General features: G+C 40.8%; 1 protein-coding gene across 2 annotated transcripts in view; it reads left to right on the forward strand.

Moving 5' to 3' along the window:
* The window catches only part of LOC140463542 (inositol polyphosphate-5-phosphatase A-like), a 528,804-nt gene that overhangs the window by 400,157 nt on the left and 108,556 nt on the right, over positions 1–20,091 (forward strand). For both annotated transcript variants that reach the window (XM_072557674.1, XM_072557675.1), the window contains exon 9: positions 18,118–18,202. In XM_072557674.1, coding sequence (XP_072413775.1) covers positions 18,118–18,202 — 85 coding nt within the window. The remainder of the gene's footprint in view (positions 1–18,117; positions 18,203–20,091) is intronic.

Below are 20,091 nucleotides of genomic sequence, written 5' to 3' on the forward strand. Positions count from 1 at the left end.
AAGAAGGAAATTGTGTGGTGGATTGTGAGATGAGAAAACATTCAGAGACTGTGATATCAATTAATACTGGACAGGCCCAAACAATTTTTTTTTTGTATGTGCGCTAATTGTATTTGCCAAACTGGTGCTGGGAAAAAAAAAGATTGATGATTAGCTGTGTGTTAGTACACTGCTGCCTGTCGATTACAATTTAACTTGTACAGCACGTGGTGAGACTCTAACCATTATGCAACTTTATTTTCTTTAATAATTTGCCTGGCATGAGTGAATATTGAAGAAAATTCAGTTTTTACTGAAAAGCTAAAGTGAAATTGCAAAATTGTAATGACATTTGAAAGTCTCTGTGGAATATTTGAGCAGTTGTTATTAGTGACAGTGTTATTTTCACGTAGTGAGATTCAGAATATTTAATAATGGTTTTAACAGAGCCATAATGATAGTTATTGTTAGTGATAATTCCACTCTATCAATGGTAGCCAGGAAGGTATTTCAGCTCTGATTACATGATTGCAACCATGCATTTGAGATTAGTTTGTAGTCATGTAACAATAAAATAACATCTTTATAAAAAGACTTTAACACAAATGACTCAACAATACATAAGTGCCCACCCCACTTCCTTCCACAAACTCCCTGTGGTTTTGTTACACTTCCTGTTTAAGGTAGAGGTGAATACCTGGAAATGATTACAAAGCAGTCGATACATTTAAAGGATTAACATGATATTGTAAATTGCAAAAGTGGTTTGATGATCACTTTATGAACCCCTGTGTTTAGGTTATAACTTGGAAATACAACCTAGGAATGACATAGTGCTTATTATGTAGGTGTATATTTTCCATTACAGCTGAATGCATTATTGAGTTTTGTGTCTGTTTTAAGCAGGAAATGAATTAGCTGTTGGTGCTGATAGCAAGTCAATGTACTTCACTGTTGTTGAAGTGCAATTAAGTTAATACAAAGAAATAAATAATTGTTTAATCATTACTTTGGTTCTGCAATCTATAGGATTAGCCGTGGCTTGGTTAATAGCACTCTTGTCTCTGAACCGTGTTCGACACCACAGTAGCACAGCTATTGTGGGCAAACATTATCCCTTCGTCATTATTAAAGCAGATCATCTGATCATTGTCACATTCCTATTTGTGGAAGCTTGCTGTGTGCAATCGGGCTGTCACACTTCCTATGCTGTGAATATGACTATATGAATATTTCAAGAGCACTTCCCTGCAAAGCATGTTATATAAATCAAAATGCCTTTTTTTCAATAGATTGCTTGGATATTTTGCCAGGTGTGTATGATTGATCAAAATAATTGGAATTAAAAGTATTTTTGTGAATGATACATCTACAGAATTTGACAACGTTCAACAAGAGCTAGTTAAATTGAAACAAAACAATTAAAAACGAATTACAATACTTGATTTTCACTATCTGTGACAATAAAAGCTAATTTAGTAAAATGCAATCCTAATTTTTTTGAGATGTTTGTCCTGCATTTTTTTATCCTTCCATTTGACTGTTTACTAGCCCTGATCTCCTAAGTTTTACAACATCGCCTTTTCCTTTCTTGCTATGTTTGGTTACTAGCCAATGCCCTGAGAAGCTGCATGTTCAGTGCTATTCCACTATCATACTGGATATTTTATCTCAGGTTTCCCTCATGTGCTTTTAGGTGTTCTTTCATAACCTTTGTATGCATGTGCAAGTGCTAGAGTCTTTGGAATCTAGGCATTTCCAATGTTTATCTCTCCATCATAGTTCCTTTGGAGTTGGACTTTCCTAGCCACAGAGCAACATAGACATTCACGAGAACATTGGGCGAATCTCATGAAATTGGCAGTAAGGAAATTCCTGACATCAAAAGCACAAAGTCGCATTTTACAAATGTATTGAATGATATGAGTTTCTCACTCATGAGCGACAGGAGGCATATTTGCAAGCTTTAGCATGCATTGATGGCTTACGATAATATATCACCTTATTTAGATGACGTCTCCCATTCTCCCACCCACTGGATAGGATATAAATGGCAACAATTCCCAATGTGAAAGATAGAGCAATAACCTGTTGACCAACTCTCTGCTCACTCCTCTGCCCCTCTATCTTAGCTGCCAGTCGTCAATATTTCAGGCTAGCTCTATGGGCTATGAACCCAAGCAATCACATCCACCACGACATTCATGCCCCTATCAACAAAGCAGGGCACCAATTTCCCTCTGCCCAGCATATCTGGGGTAGTTGACAGAAATGGTGAAGGGCTGTTCCAGACTATCATCACTTGACTACGTACAAGGCTAGGCTTCAAAGAAGGTGATGGCACCAGGAATCCTGGCTCTACAGCAATGGCCAGTACTTCCACCTTTGGCAAGAAGGAAGATGAAGTAAGCAAGATGCTATGGGCAGCATAGGTAGCGATTTGAATTGAGGAAGGTAGCAGGAGAAATCTCAGTTGGGTTCACAGTCAGAAACCCTCATTGAAGCTCACCAAAATTGACACAGTCAATGTTTGGTAAAATTCAGTCATGATATTTGTATATATTCCAGCCTGAAATTGAATATTGTTCCCTCAATTGTTGACAGAACATACATACTCCTTGCTCACTGATTAGAATTCAGGGCTTTTTGGCATCTTATAGTTATCTCTGGAAACCTAATAATTGTTGTATCCACAGAATCCACTGTCAATGTTACCTATCTTTAAGCTTGAAATCCCATTGCAACAATAGTTCAACAAGGATCTCATCATTCACTACGTTATTCACAAATTAGAGTCATAGAGATGTACCGCGTGGAAATAGACCCTTCGGTCCAACTTGTCCATGCTGACCAGATATCGTATGTAAATCTAGTCCCATTTTCCAATACGTGGCCCATATTCCTCTAAACTTTTCTTATTCATATACACATCCAGACACCTTTTAAATGTTACAATTGTTCCAGCCTCCATCACTTCCTCTGGCAGCTCTTTCCATACATGTACCACACTGTGTGTGAAAAAATTGCCCCTTAGGTCCCTTTTAAATCTTCTTTCTCTCATCCTAAAGCTATGCCATCTAATTCTGGCCTTCCCCACTCCAGGGAAAAGACTTTGTTTATTTACTCTATACATACCCCTCAAGATTTTATAAACCTCTATAAGGTTCCTCAGCCTCCAACGCTCCAGGGAAAACAGCCCCAGCCTGTTCAGCCTCTCGCTATAGATCAAATCCTCCAACCCTGGCAACATCCTTGTAAATCTTTTCTGAACCCTTTCATGTTTCCCAACGTCCTTCCAATAGGAAAGAGACCAGAATTGCACACAATATTCAAACGTAGCTTGTACAGCCGCAACATGACCTCCCAGCTCCTGTACTCAGTGCTCTGACCAATAAAGGAAAGGATACCATCGCCTTCACTATCCTATCTACCTGCGACTCCATTTTCAAGGAACTATGAACCTGCACTCCAAGGTCTCTTAGTTCAGCAACACCCCCCAGGACATTACCATTAAGTGTATAATTCCTGCCCTGACTTGCTTTTCCAAAATGCAGCACCTCAGATTTATCTAAATTAAACTCCTTCTGCCACTCCTTGGCCCTTGTAGTCAAAGGTAATAAATATCAGAAGTGATGTGTCATGAACAACTCATATCATAACATCTATTTTATAGTACCATCTGAAATAAAAATGAACTCCCTTCAATTTACAGTTGGGAAATATAAAATCACAGGCTGAAGCTTTGTAATTTATATGTGTAAACTATTTGCTGAAGCCAGATATTTTCTTTGAAAGGTTATATATCAGTTTAAAATTTTCTAACATATCTGATGCTTAAACATTAAATTTCAAGGAATGTTAAATGGCTCAAAATTTCTACTTAGAGTCATAGAAACAGACCCTTTGATCCAACCTGTCCATGCCGACCAGATATCCCAACCCAATCTAGTCCCACCTGCCAGCACCCAGTCCATAACCCTCCAAACCCTTCCTATTCATATACCCATCCAAATGCCTCTTAAATGTTGCAATTGTACCAGCCTCCCCCACATCCTCTAGCAGCACATTTCATACACGTACCACCCTCTGCGTGAAAAAATTGCCCCTTAGGTCTCTTTTATATCTTTCCCCTCTCACCCTAAACCTATGTCCTCTAGTTCTGGATTCCCCAACCCCAGGGAAAAGACTTTGTCTATTTATCCTATCAATGCCTCTCATAATTTTGTAAACCTCTATAAGGTCACCCCTCAGCCTCCGAAGTTCCAGGGAAAACAGCCCCAGCCTGTTCAGCCTCTCCCTATAGCTCAAATCAATCAACTCTGGCAACATCCTTGTAAATCTTTTCTGAACCCTTTCAAGTTTCACAACATCTTTTCGATAGGAAGGAATCCAGAATTGCACGCAATATTCCAACAATGGCCTAACCAATGTCCTGTATGGCCGCAACATGACCTCCCAACTCCTGTACTCAATACTCTGACCAATAAAGGAAAGCATACCAAGCGCCTTTTTCACTTTTCTATCTACCTGCGACTCCACTTTTAAGGAGCTATGAACCTGCACTCCAAGGTCTCTTTATTCAGCAACACTCCCTAGGACCTTACCATTAAGTGTATAAGCCTTGCTAAGATTTGCTTTCGCAAAACGCAGCACCTCGCATTTATCTGAACTAAACTCCATCTGCCACTTCTCAGCCCATTGGCCCATCTGGTCCATATCCTGTTGTAATCTGAGGTAACCCTCTTCGCTGTCCACTATACCTCCAATTTTGGTGTCATCAGCAAACTTACTAACTGTACCTCTTATGCTCGCATCCAAATCATTTATGTAAATGACAAAAGTAGAGGACCCAGCAGGTGGTAAAGACAAGCCAGGGAACTATAGACTGGTGAGCCTGACCTCGGTGGTGGGCAAGTGTTGGAGGGAATACCGAGGGACAGGATGTACATGTATTTGGAAAGGCAATGACTGATTAGGGATAGTCAACATGGCTTTGTGTATGGGAAATCATGTCTCACAAACTTGATTGAGTTTTTTGAAGAAGTAACAAAGAAGATTGATGAGGGCAGAGCAGTAGATGTGATCTATATGGACTTCAGTAAGGTGTTCGACAAGGTTCCCCATGGGGGACTGATTAGCAAGGTGAGATCTCATGGAATAAAGGGAGAACTAGCCATTTGGATACAGAACTGGCTCAAAGGTAGAAGACAGAGGGTAGTGGTGGAGGGTTGTTTTTCAAACTGTGACCAGTGGAGTGCCACCCTTCTTAAACAGTGGCACCAGGTTTGCCAACCTCCAGTCTTCCGGCACCTCACCTGTGACTATCGATGATATAAATATCTCAGCAAGAGGCCCAGCAATCACTTCTCTAAAACCCAGAAGGGATTTTGTAGTTGCATAATGGGGAAGTGACTGGTTAAGAGTACTGTTGGCCCACTGAAGGCTGAGAATGGTGTTATTGTCAATGGCCAAGGGGAAATGGAAGACATGTTGAATAGTTATTTTGTTCCAGTATTCAAGCTGAAAAGGAGGCTAGCTTGCCAGAAGTCCCAAAGGAATTAACAGATGATTATGGACAAGGTGTAAATAAAATATTGCGTGCAATTCTGGTCTCCGTCCAATCGGAAAGATGTTGTGAAACTTGAAAGGCTTCAGAAAAGGTTTACAAGGATGTTGCCAGTGTTGGAGGATTTGAGCTATAAGGAGAGGCTGAACAGGCTGGGGCTGGTTTCCCTGGAGCATCGGAGGCTGAGGGGTGACCTTATAGAGATTTACAAAATTAGAAGGCATGGATAGGGTAAATAGGCAAAGTCATTTCCCTGGGGTCGGGGAGTCCAGAACTAGAGGGCACAAGTTTAGAGTGAGAGAGTAAAGATATAAAAGAGCCTAAGGGGCAATTTTTTCACAGAGTGTGGTACATGTATGGCATGAGCTGCCAGAGGAAGTGGTGGAGGCTGGTACAATTGCAACTTTTAAGAGGCATTTGGATGGGTATATGAATAGTCAATGAATAGTTTGGAGGGATATGGGCTGGGTGCTGGCAGGTGGGACTAGGTTGGGTTGGGATATCTGGTCGGTATGGACAGGTTGGACCAAAGGGTCTGTTTCCATGCTGTACATCTCTATGACTCTGTGACTCTATAAATCATCGATAATGGGGAAATTAATGGAACTGAAGTGTGACAAATCCCCAGGACCTGATGGTTTCCATCCACAGGTGGTAATGGAGGGAGGAGAGCACATTGCCAATGCCCTAACCGTAAACTTTCAGAGTTCTCTGGATTCAAGAGTTGGCCCATTTCTTACTCGTTTTTCAATTCTCTGTTTCCTGCCACTCAACTAATTTCCTATCCATGTCAGTAATTTGCCTTCAATTCCATGGATTTCCACCTTAGCTAACAGTCTCTTTGAGGGACTTTAAAACTCCATATAAGCAACATCGATTTGCTTCCCTCTATCCACTACCTTTGTCACCTCTTCACAAAAACCTCCGAGGTTTATTAGACATGACCTACCCTTCATGAATCCATGCTGATTCTCTCTGATTAACTGAAATTTTTTGAGGTAATCAGTTACCCAGTCCTTGATTATAGATTCCAACCAATCCCCTACTACAGATATCAGGCTAACTGGTCTATAATTACCCAGTTGCCCTCTGTCACTTTTCTTAAAGAGCAGAGTGACATGAGCAAATTTCCAATCCAGAGGTACAATTCCTGAATCTAGGAACTCTGAAAGGTTATGGTTCTAGCATCGGCAATGTGCTCTCCCACCTTCTACAACACCTGTGGATGGAAACCTTCAGGTCCTAGGGACTTGTCACTCTTCGGTTCCATTAATTTCCCCATTACTGATGATTTGCTTCAGCTAATTTTATTTAGACCTTGTCCCTGATCGTCTATTAATTTCTTTGGGGCTTTTTAGATTAGATTAGATTCTCTACAGTATGGAAACAGGCCCTTCAGCTCAACAAGTCCACACCGCCGTAAGCTATTGTATTCTGCTGTGAATATTGAAGCAAATTAATCATTCAGTATGTCTGCTCTTTCCCATGGTTATTGATAATCTCCAAGACAAAATGCCTTGAACAAGTACCAAGAATAGTCAGGAAGGCTAATGGAATCCTGGCTTTCCTATCTAAAAACTGGAGTGTAGGGATGCAGACATTATGCTGCAGTTATGCAAAATTCAGGTTACACCCCACTTAAGAGTGCACCACCCCTTGGGAAGGATGTTTTGGCCCAAGAGGGAATTCATCACAGCCTTACAGTGATGGTACCTGGATTTCAGGGGTTACATTATGAGGAGAGTTTAGACAAATTAGGTCTTTATTCTCTAGAATTTAGAAGGTTAAGGGGTGATCTAATTGAGGTATTCAAGATATTAACAGGAAAAGGCAGAGTAGATCAAGATAAACTATTTCCACTGGTTGAAGATTCTAGAACCGGGGGCATAGTCTAAGAATTACGGCCAGGACATTCAGGAGAGATTAAAAAGCACTTCTACATGAAAAGAGTAGTGGAGTTTTGGAATTATCTTCCTCAAATGGCAGTCGGTGTTAATTCAGTTGTTAAATTTATATCGTAAGAGAGACAAACTTTTATTAAGCAAAGGTACCAAGGAATTTGGGTCTGAGACTGGCATATGGAATTAGACTGGAATGTGGAAACAGGTCAGCCATGATCATATTGAATAGTGGAGCAGTCTCAAAGGGCTGAATGGCTTACTCCTGTTCCTACATCCCTGAGATTAATCAACCCTGTAAAAATTACATTGTTAAAATTGCTTAAATTGTCTTTATGGATTGACATCTACCCTACTATAAAGTGAGGAAAAAGTACTCCTGTTTGTGAGAAACACCATGAAAATCAACAACTACATAATATTTCATGTATGTTTTTCAAAATCAGTTTCATTTACAATTATCACAAAGAAGACTTTACCATTTTTGTTCCTAGGTATATGCCCAGATTGTTCATGAAAATGAGACTTTCCTACACATTTTTTTTGAAAATAAGAATACATCTATTTAGTTCATGTATATGGTGGAATAATCCTGCATAATTCTTGATTATCAGTAATCTCTGTTATTTATGTTTATGTGAATAAAGCTTTGCAGTTCTTGTAGATAGTATAAGCCTGTGTAGGTTTCACCGAGGAACCTCGATTACCCGAATTTCAGATTATCCAAACAAGATCTCAAGGTCCCGATGCATGGCTAAACTATGTTCACTGGCATTCAATTATCCGGCATTCGATTAGCCAAACAAAATACTCCCTGCACGTGGCCTTCAAATATATAATGATAGCTATAAGAGAGTATTGCATGAAATTATTTATGTAGGACAAATTTTATTGACAGGAATTTGACTTATACAACTTTCACATCCTTATATCCTTAGAATCAATATATTCAGTTGTTTTTAGTGTTTCAGGAATTCTGCCAGTTTTGTTTTCCTCAGAATCTTCTAAAACTTTGCTGTATTGTAATTACTCCAAGTGAGACTTCAGAGCTCACTTAATACTCTAAAGGCTGCTTTCAAAAGTGTTTCAACAACTTTGTGGTCCAGTCACTTTTAGATTGTTAAATGAATAGTTTATGCCACACCCATCTTTTCAATGTTGTGTTCTGATGATGTTTTGTAATTAGCAGTAAACAAGTTTGGAAATATTAACTTCTCATACATTGCTCATTCAGTATGTTATCGGAGCTTAATTGGATTGCATATCAATCTCCTTTCAGAAAGACAGGCATGACAGTATCAAAAGCAAAATGCTGTTCGTAAAGCCAAAATATTTGTCCCTGTTAGCCTTTATGACTTTGCTCCAAAACAGACTGTCTGCTGGAAGTTGCAAAAACAAAATTACAAATGGTAAGGAATCATCTGAAAATGTTGGCATATTGTATAGTCACACTAGAAAAGGTGTAGAGAAGGTTTATTGGTGTTATACAAGAAATAAGAGGTTATGCCTGTTAGGAAAGGTTGGACAGGTTGGGGATCTTTTCTCTGAAGACTAAGAGGTGACCTGTTGGACCTCTTTAAGATTATGAAAGGGTTTGATGGGTAAATGCAAAGAAATTGTTTCCACTTTTAGCAGAGAACAGAACAAGTGGTGATAAATATGGAAGAGTCATTCAAAGACCCAAAATGGAATTCCAGAGAAAGTTCTAGGGAGTGGTCAGAATGTGGAATCACTACCACACAGAGCAGTTGAAATAACCGGAATAGATACATTTAAAGGGAATATAAAAAAAAGAACTGCAGATGCTGGAAATCTGAATCACAAACAGGAAGTGCTGGAGAAACTCAGCGGGTCTGGTAGCATGTGCAGAGAGAGAAGCAGAGTTAGGATTTTGAGTCTGGTAACACTGCTTCACCAGATGCTGCCAGATCTGCTGGAGTTTCTCCAGCACTTCATGTTTGTGTTTTACATTTAATGGGACGTCAGACATACATGAAAGTGGAAAAATATATTGGTGGAGTTAGATACAGAAAGATGGGAGGAATCTTATGTACAACATAAACATTGACTTGTTTGGTGGAATGACCTGCTTCTGTGACTACCTGGTCAGGTCCTGCGAATACTATAGAAAGATATATAGAGCAAGATAATGTATATTTGAAGCAATTTTGCTTAGAGCATAAACATTAGCAGACGTTTGTTGGTCTAAATGGTCTGGTTCTGTGCTGTGCTGTAAAATACTAGAATTACAATCCCTACAGTGTGGAAACAGGTCATTTAGTCCAACAAGTCCACACCAACCCTCTGAAGAGTATCCCACCCAGACCTTTTCCCCTACACCTACTACTCTACATTTCCCTGTCTAATGTACCTAGCCTACACATCCCTGAACACTATGGATAATTTAGTATGGTCAATTCACCTAACCTGCACATCTTTGGGCTGTGGGAGGAAACCTGCACAGACATGAGGAGAATATGCAAAGTCCACATAGACAGTCACCCGAGGGTGGAATCAAACTCGGGTCCCTGACACTGTGAGGTAGTGGTACTAACCACTGAGCCACCAATGGCACATCATATGATTAATAACAAAGTACAATGTTCATTCTTGTTGGAACTACCATTGACAATAAGCGTAGATTTAGGTGACACATTTATTTATATTTTTTGCTTTCCTGTCTACTGTCAAGAATACATCCCCCTCTGAAATAGTTGACACCGGAATTGTATCTGAATGCTGTTAACACTAATTATGTTTTTTTTTGTTTATTCATGGGATTTGGATGTAGGTAGCTAGGCCAGCATTTAGTGCCCATTCCTAAATGCCCTTCAGAAGGTAATAATGCTGCCTTCCTGAACCATGTAATAGTGTAGGGGGAACACGTAGTGCTCTTCGGAAAGGAGTTCCATAATTTTAATATAGCGATAGTAAATGAACAGTAATGTCGTTCCAAGTTAAGACGATACATAGTGTGGAGGGAAGATTGCAAGTGGTGGCATTTCCATACCGAATGTATGTAGTGAATACAAAGTTAGTGGGAAAGATGCCTTCCTGTGCATGCACACAGATCACAGTGACGCCAAATTGCTGTTGCACAAATTTGCCGTGATGGAGGGACATGTGGAGATGTGGGGCCCAGCACAAGTGCCAGCAGTGGATAGTTGCTTGTTTGCCAAAACCAGTTAGTGAGTTTTTGGATGAGAGGAGGGTGCAGCTCTGGGAACATGTTGCATAGGTCGCAAACCCTGTAAAATAACTTATTGATCCCTGTTTTCAACACCCCAAACTGCAGTACCTTGTAGATGAGCCTGTCTGGAGAAGAGATTTCAGCATCCACCTCCCATTCCTCTCCCAGGGTGTCCAGAGGAGTGACTCCAACTGGTGAATAACCATAGTATTTACATCACTGGTTTAGTTAATTTTCTGTTTAGTGATAAACCCCAGAATGTTAATGGTTTTGTTGATTCTAATACGTGAGTGCCAAACATTCACAATCCCAGTCTGCCACTGTTACAATGGTCTCACAAAGATTCCTCAGCATTTGATATTAATGTGTATTCAGTCCATCTGAGTTCCTTAGGACAGTAAGTAATGAATGAGCACCCACTAGAGAAATGTATGGGCAGGTTTGACTGAAAGAGTAGGATAGATAAGCTCTTTTACAGTCATATTGATTTTTTTTATAGTAACTGTCTAACAACCAATTGCTTTGTGATTAGCCATGATAAGGAAATCAGCATTTGATGAATCTCACTTTTGCTGGCTTAAGGTATCATACAAGCGTAAGGTTTGGGGGTGACAGAGGCCAGGCTGGAGGGTCCTCTGGATTGGTGGTGCTGGAAGAGCACAGCAGTTCAGGCAGCATCCAACGAGCAGCGAAATCAACGTTTCGGGCAAAAGCCCTTCATCAGGAATAAAGGCAGTGAGCCTGAAGCGTGGAGAGATAAGCTAGAGGAGGGTGGGGGTGGGGAGAAAGTAGCATAGAGTACAATGGGTGAGTGAGGGAGGAGATGAAGGTGATAGGTCAGGGAGGAGAGGGTGGAGTGGATAGGTGGAAAAGAAGATAGGCAGATAGGACAAGTCAAGGAGACAGTAACTGAGCTGGAAGTTTGAAACTAGGATGAGGTGGGGGAAGGGGAAATGAGGAAGCTGTTGAAGTCCACATTGATGCCCTGGGGTTGAAGTGTTCCGCGGCGGAAGATGAGGCGTTCTTCCTCCAGGCGTCTGGTGGTGAGGGAGCGGCAGTGAAGGACGCCCAGGACCTCCATGTCCTCGGCAGAGTGGGAGGGGGAGTTGAAATGTTGGGCCACGGGGCGGTGTGGTTAATTGGTGCGGGTGTCCCGGAGATGTTCCCAAAAGCACTCTGCTAGGAGGCGCCCAGTCTCCCCAATGCAGAGGAGACCACATCGGGAGCAACGGATACAATAAATGATATTAGTGGATGTGCAAGTAAAACTTTGATGGATGTGGAAGGCTCCTTTAGGGCCTTGGATTGAGGTGAGGGAGGAGGTGTGGGCGCAGGTTTTACAGTTCCTGCAGTGGCAGGGGAAAGTGCCAGGATTGGAGGGTGGGTTGTAGGGGGGCGTGGACCTGACCAGGTAGTCACGGAGGGAACGGTCTTTGTGGAAGGCGGAAAGGGGTGGGGAGGGAAATATATCCCTGGTGGTGGGGTCTGTTTGGAGGTGGCAGAAATGTCGGCGGATGATTTGGTTTATGCGAAGGTTGGTAGGGTGGAAGGTGAGCACCAGGGGCGTTCTGTCCTTGTTACGGTTGGAGGGGTGGGGTCTGAGGGCGGAGGTGCGGGATGTAGACGAGATACGTTGGAGGGCATCTTTAACTACGTGGGAAGGGAAATTGCGGTCTCTAAAGAAGGAGGCCATCTGGTGTGTTCTGTGGTGGAATTGGTCCTCCTGGGAACAGATCCGGCGGAGGCGGAGGAATTGGGAATACGGGATGGCATTTTTGCAAGAGGTAGGGTGGGAAGAGGTGTAATCCAGGTAGCTGTGGGAATCGGTTGGTTTGTAAAAAATGTCAGTGTCAAGTCGATCGTCATTAATGGAGATGGAGAGGTCCAGGAAGGGGAGGGAGGTGTCAGAGATGGTCCAGGTAAATTTAAGGTCAGGGTGGAATGTATTGGTGAAGTTGATGAATTACTCAACCTCCTCGCGGGAGCACAAGGTGGCGCCAATGCAGTCATCAATGTAGCGGAGGAAGAGGTGGGGAGTGGTGCCGGTGTAATTACGGAAGATCAACTGCTCTACGTAGCCAACAAAGAGACAGGCATAGCTGGGGCCCATACGTGTGCCCATGGCTACCCCTTTGGTCTGGAGGAAGTGGGAGGATTCAAAGGAGAAATTGTTAAGGGTGAGGACCAGTTCGGCCAAACGAATGAGAGTGTCGGTGGAAGGGTACTGTTGGGGACATCTGGAGAGGAAAAAACGGAGGGCTTGGAGGCCCTGGTCATGGCGAATGGAGGTGTAGAGGGATTGGATATCCATGGTGAAGATAAGGCGTTGGGGGCCGGGGAAACGGAAGTCTTGGAGGAGGTGGAGGGCGTGGGTGGTGTCTCGAACGTATGTAGGGAGTTCCTGGACTAGGGGGGATAGGACAGTGTCGAGGTAGGTAGAGATGAGTTCAGTGGGGCAGGAGCATGCTGAGACAAAGGGTCTGCCAGGGTGGTCAGGCTTGTGAATCTTGGGAAGGAGGTAGAACCGGGCAGTGCGGGGTTCCCGGTCCTCTGGCAGATGATAACATCCTGCCATACAGTATCTCATTGATGTTCATGTCAAGATGTGTAAGATACCTCTACTCCCTTTACCTGAGAAGACTAACAAAATAGAGACCAAATTACACTATCATTCGAGCTCCCATCCACTAATTGACATCCATTAATGTTGTCTGGGAAACTGAGGTAATTTGGAACCAACTTTCCATTTTCCTAATTGCGCTTGCACTTAATTGTACTTAAATGTTACATTGAACATTCATGACTGGATGCCTCCTCCTCTCCCAGAAGCTGACCACAACAAGGCTCTAGCCCTGGGCTGGTCAATCCCAGCAGAGGAGGGAGATTCTGCATCAAACATAAATTAAGGTCAAAGAAACCACTTGGTCAGGAAGGAAGTATCCCTCAGGCAGGCTGAAATCCAAGTCCACTGGACATGGCCATAAATTGATACTCATGGGAAATGATCATAGGAAAACCAGAGGTTGCTTTACACAAATGTCCCGGGACTGGAAAATATCCACTTAAAGATAAGAGGTACTTATCTTGTCTGACTATAAGATGAGAGCACTCAAATGCAGTGTGAATTATAATAAAGAACAGTAACACAGAATAAATACCAAGTGGTTTGTGACTATTTTAATGCCAGTAGTCTTTAGACATTTAGCTTGATTGTCATAAAACTCACCACTAGGATAATTGACAGAGTAGATACTATTTGTGTGACTGTATCTGTCATTCTCTGCTGTGTTCAGTAACCTTTCAGTGACCTTTATTGTTAGTTTGCATTGCTCCTGGTGACTCCTATTCTGGATTCTATGCTTTGGGAGGTCACACAGACTTTTATTTCATATGGAACGTATGTAAATTTCCCTTTTGTTTGAATATTCTATGATGCCAATCCTTTATAAAAATTGGTGACAGTTCTGACAAAAACTCTTTCTTAACAGCTTCATATTGTATTTGAAAAATCTCTAATGGTAAGTACTAGTTTGTGTAATATCGTTGCAGAGTTATAATAGCTGGAAGAATAAACTCTTCTCATCAGTGATAAATTATGTGCTGACCCCCAGAACATCTCTTCTCAGGAAGCTTGAAGAATCGTCAGCTCATTCAGTCTGCTTGACGGAGCTTATTTTTAAAATCTTTTCACTGATGTCAGCCGGGGAAGAATTGGCCAGGAGAAGCATGTTTATAGACTGTGTGAAGAACTTTGTCTTTGTGTGGGAATGTTGGTGACACTGTTATGGTTTGCTTGAATGAACTGTGATGACGCAGCTAATAAGGCATCCTGCTGGGTGTCATGGCAGGCAGTTTTCAGACCTCCCACCTAAACCCATTCAGATCCAGCCACTGTGGATAATTTTCTATTCCCAATTCTTCCTCCACAAAAAGCAAAGTCAACTTTCACAGGGAATGTGGGATAAGTACTTTAGGAAATAATCTTGTAAACAAAATGTTACCTTCTGACCTGCAGCTGATACCTTGACTTAGAACAACTGAATGATACAGGCTATCGTATTAGGCATGGCAATTAACTGAAAGGGGAACTGATCCTCCTGACAGAATAACTATGAAATGTTATAGCAAATCAGGGCTGCAGGCCTCTTTGTCGTTTTACCACTGCAATGTCTGACATGGCTAGTTTTGTGCTTTTTGTCCTGGTTTTGACTTCTTAGTATACAGGAGTATTGAATTAGGAGAAAAAACATAAGTCTGTAAGCTGTTCCATTACCCAGTAGCACTGCCTGACCTTTGAAAGACAACTCCAGAAGAATTATTCCTAATTGATGGAAATGTTGTTACTTTTTTTGGAAAGGTCCAGTCTGCTCATGAAACTATTTTATCTGCAGGATCCAGAAAATATTCACCACAGTGTTATCTTTCGGAACTTCTTATTTGAACAGCAACTTCAAGTGGCCATTGATTATTTGTTGCTTTACTTATTTTGTGTTACGGAGAGGTGTTTCATCAGTATATTGGGGAACAAAGCACTTTATCAATTCAGCATCAAACTTTCTCAACTGTCTCAGCGTCAGATGTCAAGTAAAAATACTTTGAATACAAGATTCTTGTTTTATGTGCATTTCTCTATTTATGTAACTGTATTTATGTGAAAAAGAATGCAAATACACCAAGAAATTTGGAGAAATAATGATCAATATCAGCTTATATACAGGGACTAGCAATAGTGTAGCAACAATAAACTTACAACAGTCAAACATCTCAAATGAACTGAAGTCAATAAACAATTATGTTAAACTATCACTTAAACTCAGAATGAAAGTTTTTGTGGTGAGAGTTGTGGCTATAATTGCGCCAAGGATGGTGTTTTACACTGGTATTTGTTCAGTCTTGATTCGGAGACGTTAAGCTAAATCTAGCTAATTTATCATGGTGGCAGGATAGACTCAGTATTTATTTGTGAGTATCATGCTTTGATTAAGGATTTGAATTTAGCACTTTACTGCTTGTCAGTTGCCTTGATTCTAGTCTCTCAAATCCCAACCAACTGGAGGGTCAAGATTGACTTGGATCCGGTGTTACTGGAACCAAAGCAGCAAAGTTTGAACAATACAGAAAGAAAAAAAATGTTCTGTTGACTTTTGACATAATGAGGAAACAATGTTTCAGAAATAAAGTACACTTAGGGCAAATAAGTGGACTTTAGATCAGAGTGGTGCTGGAAAAGCACAGCAGGTCAGACAGCATCTGAGGCTGGTTTCCAGCATCTGCAGTCCTCACTTTTGCCAAATAAGTGGACACCTACAGAAAGCTAAAATTAGTATAAAATGGACAAATAATAGCATAAAAGGAAGATGATAGCATTTAAAAAGCCATCATACAGAAGTATCACACTTGCATCTTAAAAGTTTTCTTGCAGATGTTTAGGTTGGAAAAAGCATTGCGACAAATAATCTGTGACTGACGCAAAAATATGAAGACAGAAAATGATGTCTAAATGTCAGTGCCTCATTGGATTATGAATCAAATTTAAGCTTGATAGATAATAAAGTGGCGTAAAGACAAATTAGTGGAAAAATTCAGTGGGTCTAACAGCATCTGTGGAGAGAAATTAGAGTTAATGTTTTGGGTCCAGTGTTCCTTCCCCAGAATGTTCCTCAGATGTTGCCAGACCTGCTGAGGTTTTCCAGCAATTTCTGAAATACAGCATCCACTGTTCTTTTGGTTTTTATATAATAACATTGGTTGGTATGGCCACTTTTTGGAATATTGTGTGCAAATCTGGCCTCCCTCCTATAGGAAGGATGTTGTGAAACATGAAAGGGTTCAGAAAAGATTTACAAGTATGTTGCCAGGGTTGCAGGGTTTGAGTGATAGGGAGAGGCTGACTAGGCCGGGGCTGTTTTCCCTGGAATGTCAGTGGCTGAGGGGTGTCTTCATAGAGATTTATGAAATCATGAGGGGCATGGATAGGGTAAATAGACAAGGTCTTTTCCCTGGGGTGGGGAAGTTCAGAACTAGAGGGCATAGGTTTAGAGTGAGGGGGAAAAGATTTAAAAGGGACCTAAGGGGCAACTGTTTTCAGGCAAAGGGTAGGGCTAGTGTGGAATGAGCTGCTAGAGGAAGTGGTGGAGACTGGTACAATTACAACATTTAAAAGGCATCTGGACTGATATATGAATAGGAAGGGTTTATTGGAATATAGGCCAAGTGCTGGCAAATGGGACTAGATTCTGGTCAGCATGGACGATTTGGACCAAAGGGTCTGTTTCCGTGCTGTACATCTCTATGACTCCTATAACGTGGAAATTTGGTGTACATAAGCTTGTGGAAAGCTCTATTTACTACTCCAGGACACACTTTTCAAATGGTGTAAGAGTATTGTGATGATGTTGTGGAGGGCCTAACCTGAAAAGTGAATATTTTTAGTTCTGAAGAAATAGGGATCTTGCCTTGTGAAATGTGTTCCTAAACTTCAAGACTATCCTCAAGTGCTGTCAGAGTCTGCAAATGCCAAATCCAATCCGTGTTGATGAATTCTCTATCCTTTGACAGTGCTGGCAAATGTGAATTATCTTCCTCCAGTTCGTACATTTTTATTCAGGGATGTGGGCAATGTTGGCAATGCCAATATTTGTTGTTCATCCCTAATTACTCTTGAGAAAGTGGCTGTAAGCTATCTTCTCAAACCACTGCAGACCAATGGTGCAGATACTTTTACAGTGCTGTTACAAAGGAAGTTCCAGGACTGCGAAGGAATGACAGTATGTTTCCAAGTTAGGGTGGTGTTTGATTTGGAGGAGACTGCCAGCAGGTCATTTTTTTTTTGTATCTGCTGTCCTTGTCCTCTAGGAAGCCGATATCATAGGTTTAAAGGGTGATGTTATAAAAACGTTTGTGTGTCACTGCAGTGGATATTATAATTGGTTCCTACTGCAGTTGGGGCACTGGTAATGGAGAAAGTGAATGTTTAAAATGAAGGAGGGATGACTTTCAAGTAGATAACATTGTCCTGGATGGGGGTCAGATGTTTTGAGTTGGACTCATTCAGGCAAATGAAGAATATTCCAACATGCTCCTCACCTGTACCTTCTGTCATGTATATTATTTTTCCAAAGGACTTAAGTGAAACTGCCAAATGTAATGTTGTAAAATAATGCATCTTGACTTGCACATTGTAAAGGTTCTTAAAATATATTTTTCATTATTCATCAAGACACACATTAGAAAACATTGTCTGAATTGCTCTGAGAAATTTGATTGTGATCTGTAAGTTCATGATGTAACTTTTGATATTTAATGTAATTTTACCCAAAGTGATCCAGTTTTAAGGATAAATTCACCAATTCTGTGCTTCTGGCAAGAGTCACTCGAAATTTGTTTTTGTATCCTTGACTTAGCAATGTTCTGTTGTTTAAAATTAATAAGCCTGAGCTAATAGTATATAGAAAATGCAAATAAATTTCTCATCCTCACTCTAGGATTACTGATCAACGATATGACAAGGTACCACATTTCCTGTTTGGTGACTTCAACTTCAGGTTGGATTCTAAAGGTGTGATAGAGGTAGGTGTTATTGATGGACAGAAGTTCTACGAGACTCCGTTAAAGTTTTTACTCTCTAGTTTCACAATATTCTCAACAGTTGGGTTGGGTTGTCCAAAAGGGCAAAACACTTGCGAAAGTTGAAGTTAGAATATTAGAGCAGGAAACATTAAAAGAAAAATTCTTGAGGCGAGAGTTGGAATTTGAACTCCCTTGGAGCATATTTATCTCAATTAATCACATTACATAGGAATCATTGAAATAAACAATCTCCATTTGGCTATTCATCAATAAAATGTGCATTTATGTCAAGTGACCACTAGCATTGATACAATTAGCTCTTGTTTTATGAACAGAAAATTATTAACATTTTTTAAAATCATAACAAATGAGGAATCAGCAGATTGTCTAATTCCGTCTTCATTTTGTTCCAGTTTGTAGATTGTGGAGTTATGTTATTGGGAATTTTGTACCACTGGTGTGGGCACTGAGCCCTTCGATATGTGAGCGCAGTATAATTGAGCATTTACAGATAATCTGGGTGAAAAGGAAAATATATTTCAGAAGTACAAATAGAGTTAAGTAAAAGAGAAATTGCAACATAAGGACGATCGTCAAAGTCTCTTCCTCAGGGTAGGGGAGTCAAAATCTAGAGGGAGTTGGTTTACATTGAGAGGGGCAAGATTTAAATGAGACCTAAGGGGCAACGTTTTCATGCAGAGGGTGGTATGTGTATGGAATGAGCTGCCAGAGGAAGTGGTGCAGGCCAGTACAATTACAACATTTAAAAGGCATCTGGATGGGAGCGTGAATGGGAAGGGTTTAGAGGAATACGGGTCAACTGCTGGCTTAGATGAATTTAGGATATCTGGTTGGCATGAATGAGTTGGACCAAACAGTCTCTTTCCGTGCTATATGTCTCTATGGCTCCATAAGTAAGTGTTTATTTTAAAAATTGGTAAATGTTGCAGAAGAAATACTAAGTATAAATGGGTTATATTCAGTACAAGTGAGGGGGAGGAGCAAAATGCTTCAGATTTCACCAATTGTACAAGGTGCTTGGTGTTCAGAAAGTATTCGGTCTAGGCAGGATTACATTAAATGTTAGCATAGCCCTGTAATATAAATCACAATCCATCATCATAAAATTAAGTTATTTTTGTTTTAGCAGCATCAATCTACAGTTCAGAGTAAGGCAAAAGAGCACTTTTGGGCAAGAAGTGCAAGGATTCTAAATATGCTACTTGTTAAACAGTTAGAAACTAGAAATAAAAATAGAATTTGCTGGAAAAACTCAGCTGCATCTGTGGAGAGAAAGCAGAGTTAATGGTTCCAATCCAGTGACCCTTCTTCTGAGTTTTGCCAGCAGTTTATATATACTAGTTTCTGTTTTTGATTTCTAACATCCACAGTTTTTTTATTGTTAAGAAATTAATTTGTCTTAGAGGAGTGATTCCTCTCCCACTAAAGTTCTTTGCTAGCCGGTTAAATTCAAATTAAATAGTATCTGATGTGTACCTGATTGTATCCATGTGTGCTGCAGGTTTTCTGTCAGTATGAACTTTATCAACTTTTATTTGATTTTGGAGCCTACCATGACCCCAACAACTTATTTTTCTGTTTTGCTGTTAACGCAATAAAATGTTGTAAGGCACTTCACAGGAACATTGCAAGACAAAGGATGACACCAAACCACATAAAGCGATGTTAGATGATTTGTCCAAAGGCTTGGTCAAAGTGGTATGTTTTAACGAGTGTTTTAAAAGAGGGATGTGAATTGGAGGAGGAGGAAGGAAGGGATTCCGAACTTGTGGTCTAGGCAACTGAAGGCAGGGTGGATCAATTGTAATTGAAAATACGCAAGAACTCAGAATTAGAGGAGTGCGGGGATCTTGAAAAGTTGTGGGGTT

Source organism: Chiloscyllium punctatum, chromosome 38 (assembly GCF_047496795.1).
Source record: "Chiloscyllium punctatum isolate Juve2018m chromosome 38, sChiPun1.3, whole genome shotgun sequence".
Classification (NCBI taxonomy): Eukaryota; Metazoa; Chordata; class Chondrichthyes; order Orectolobiformes; family Hemiscylliidae; genus Chiloscyllium; species Chiloscyllium punctatum.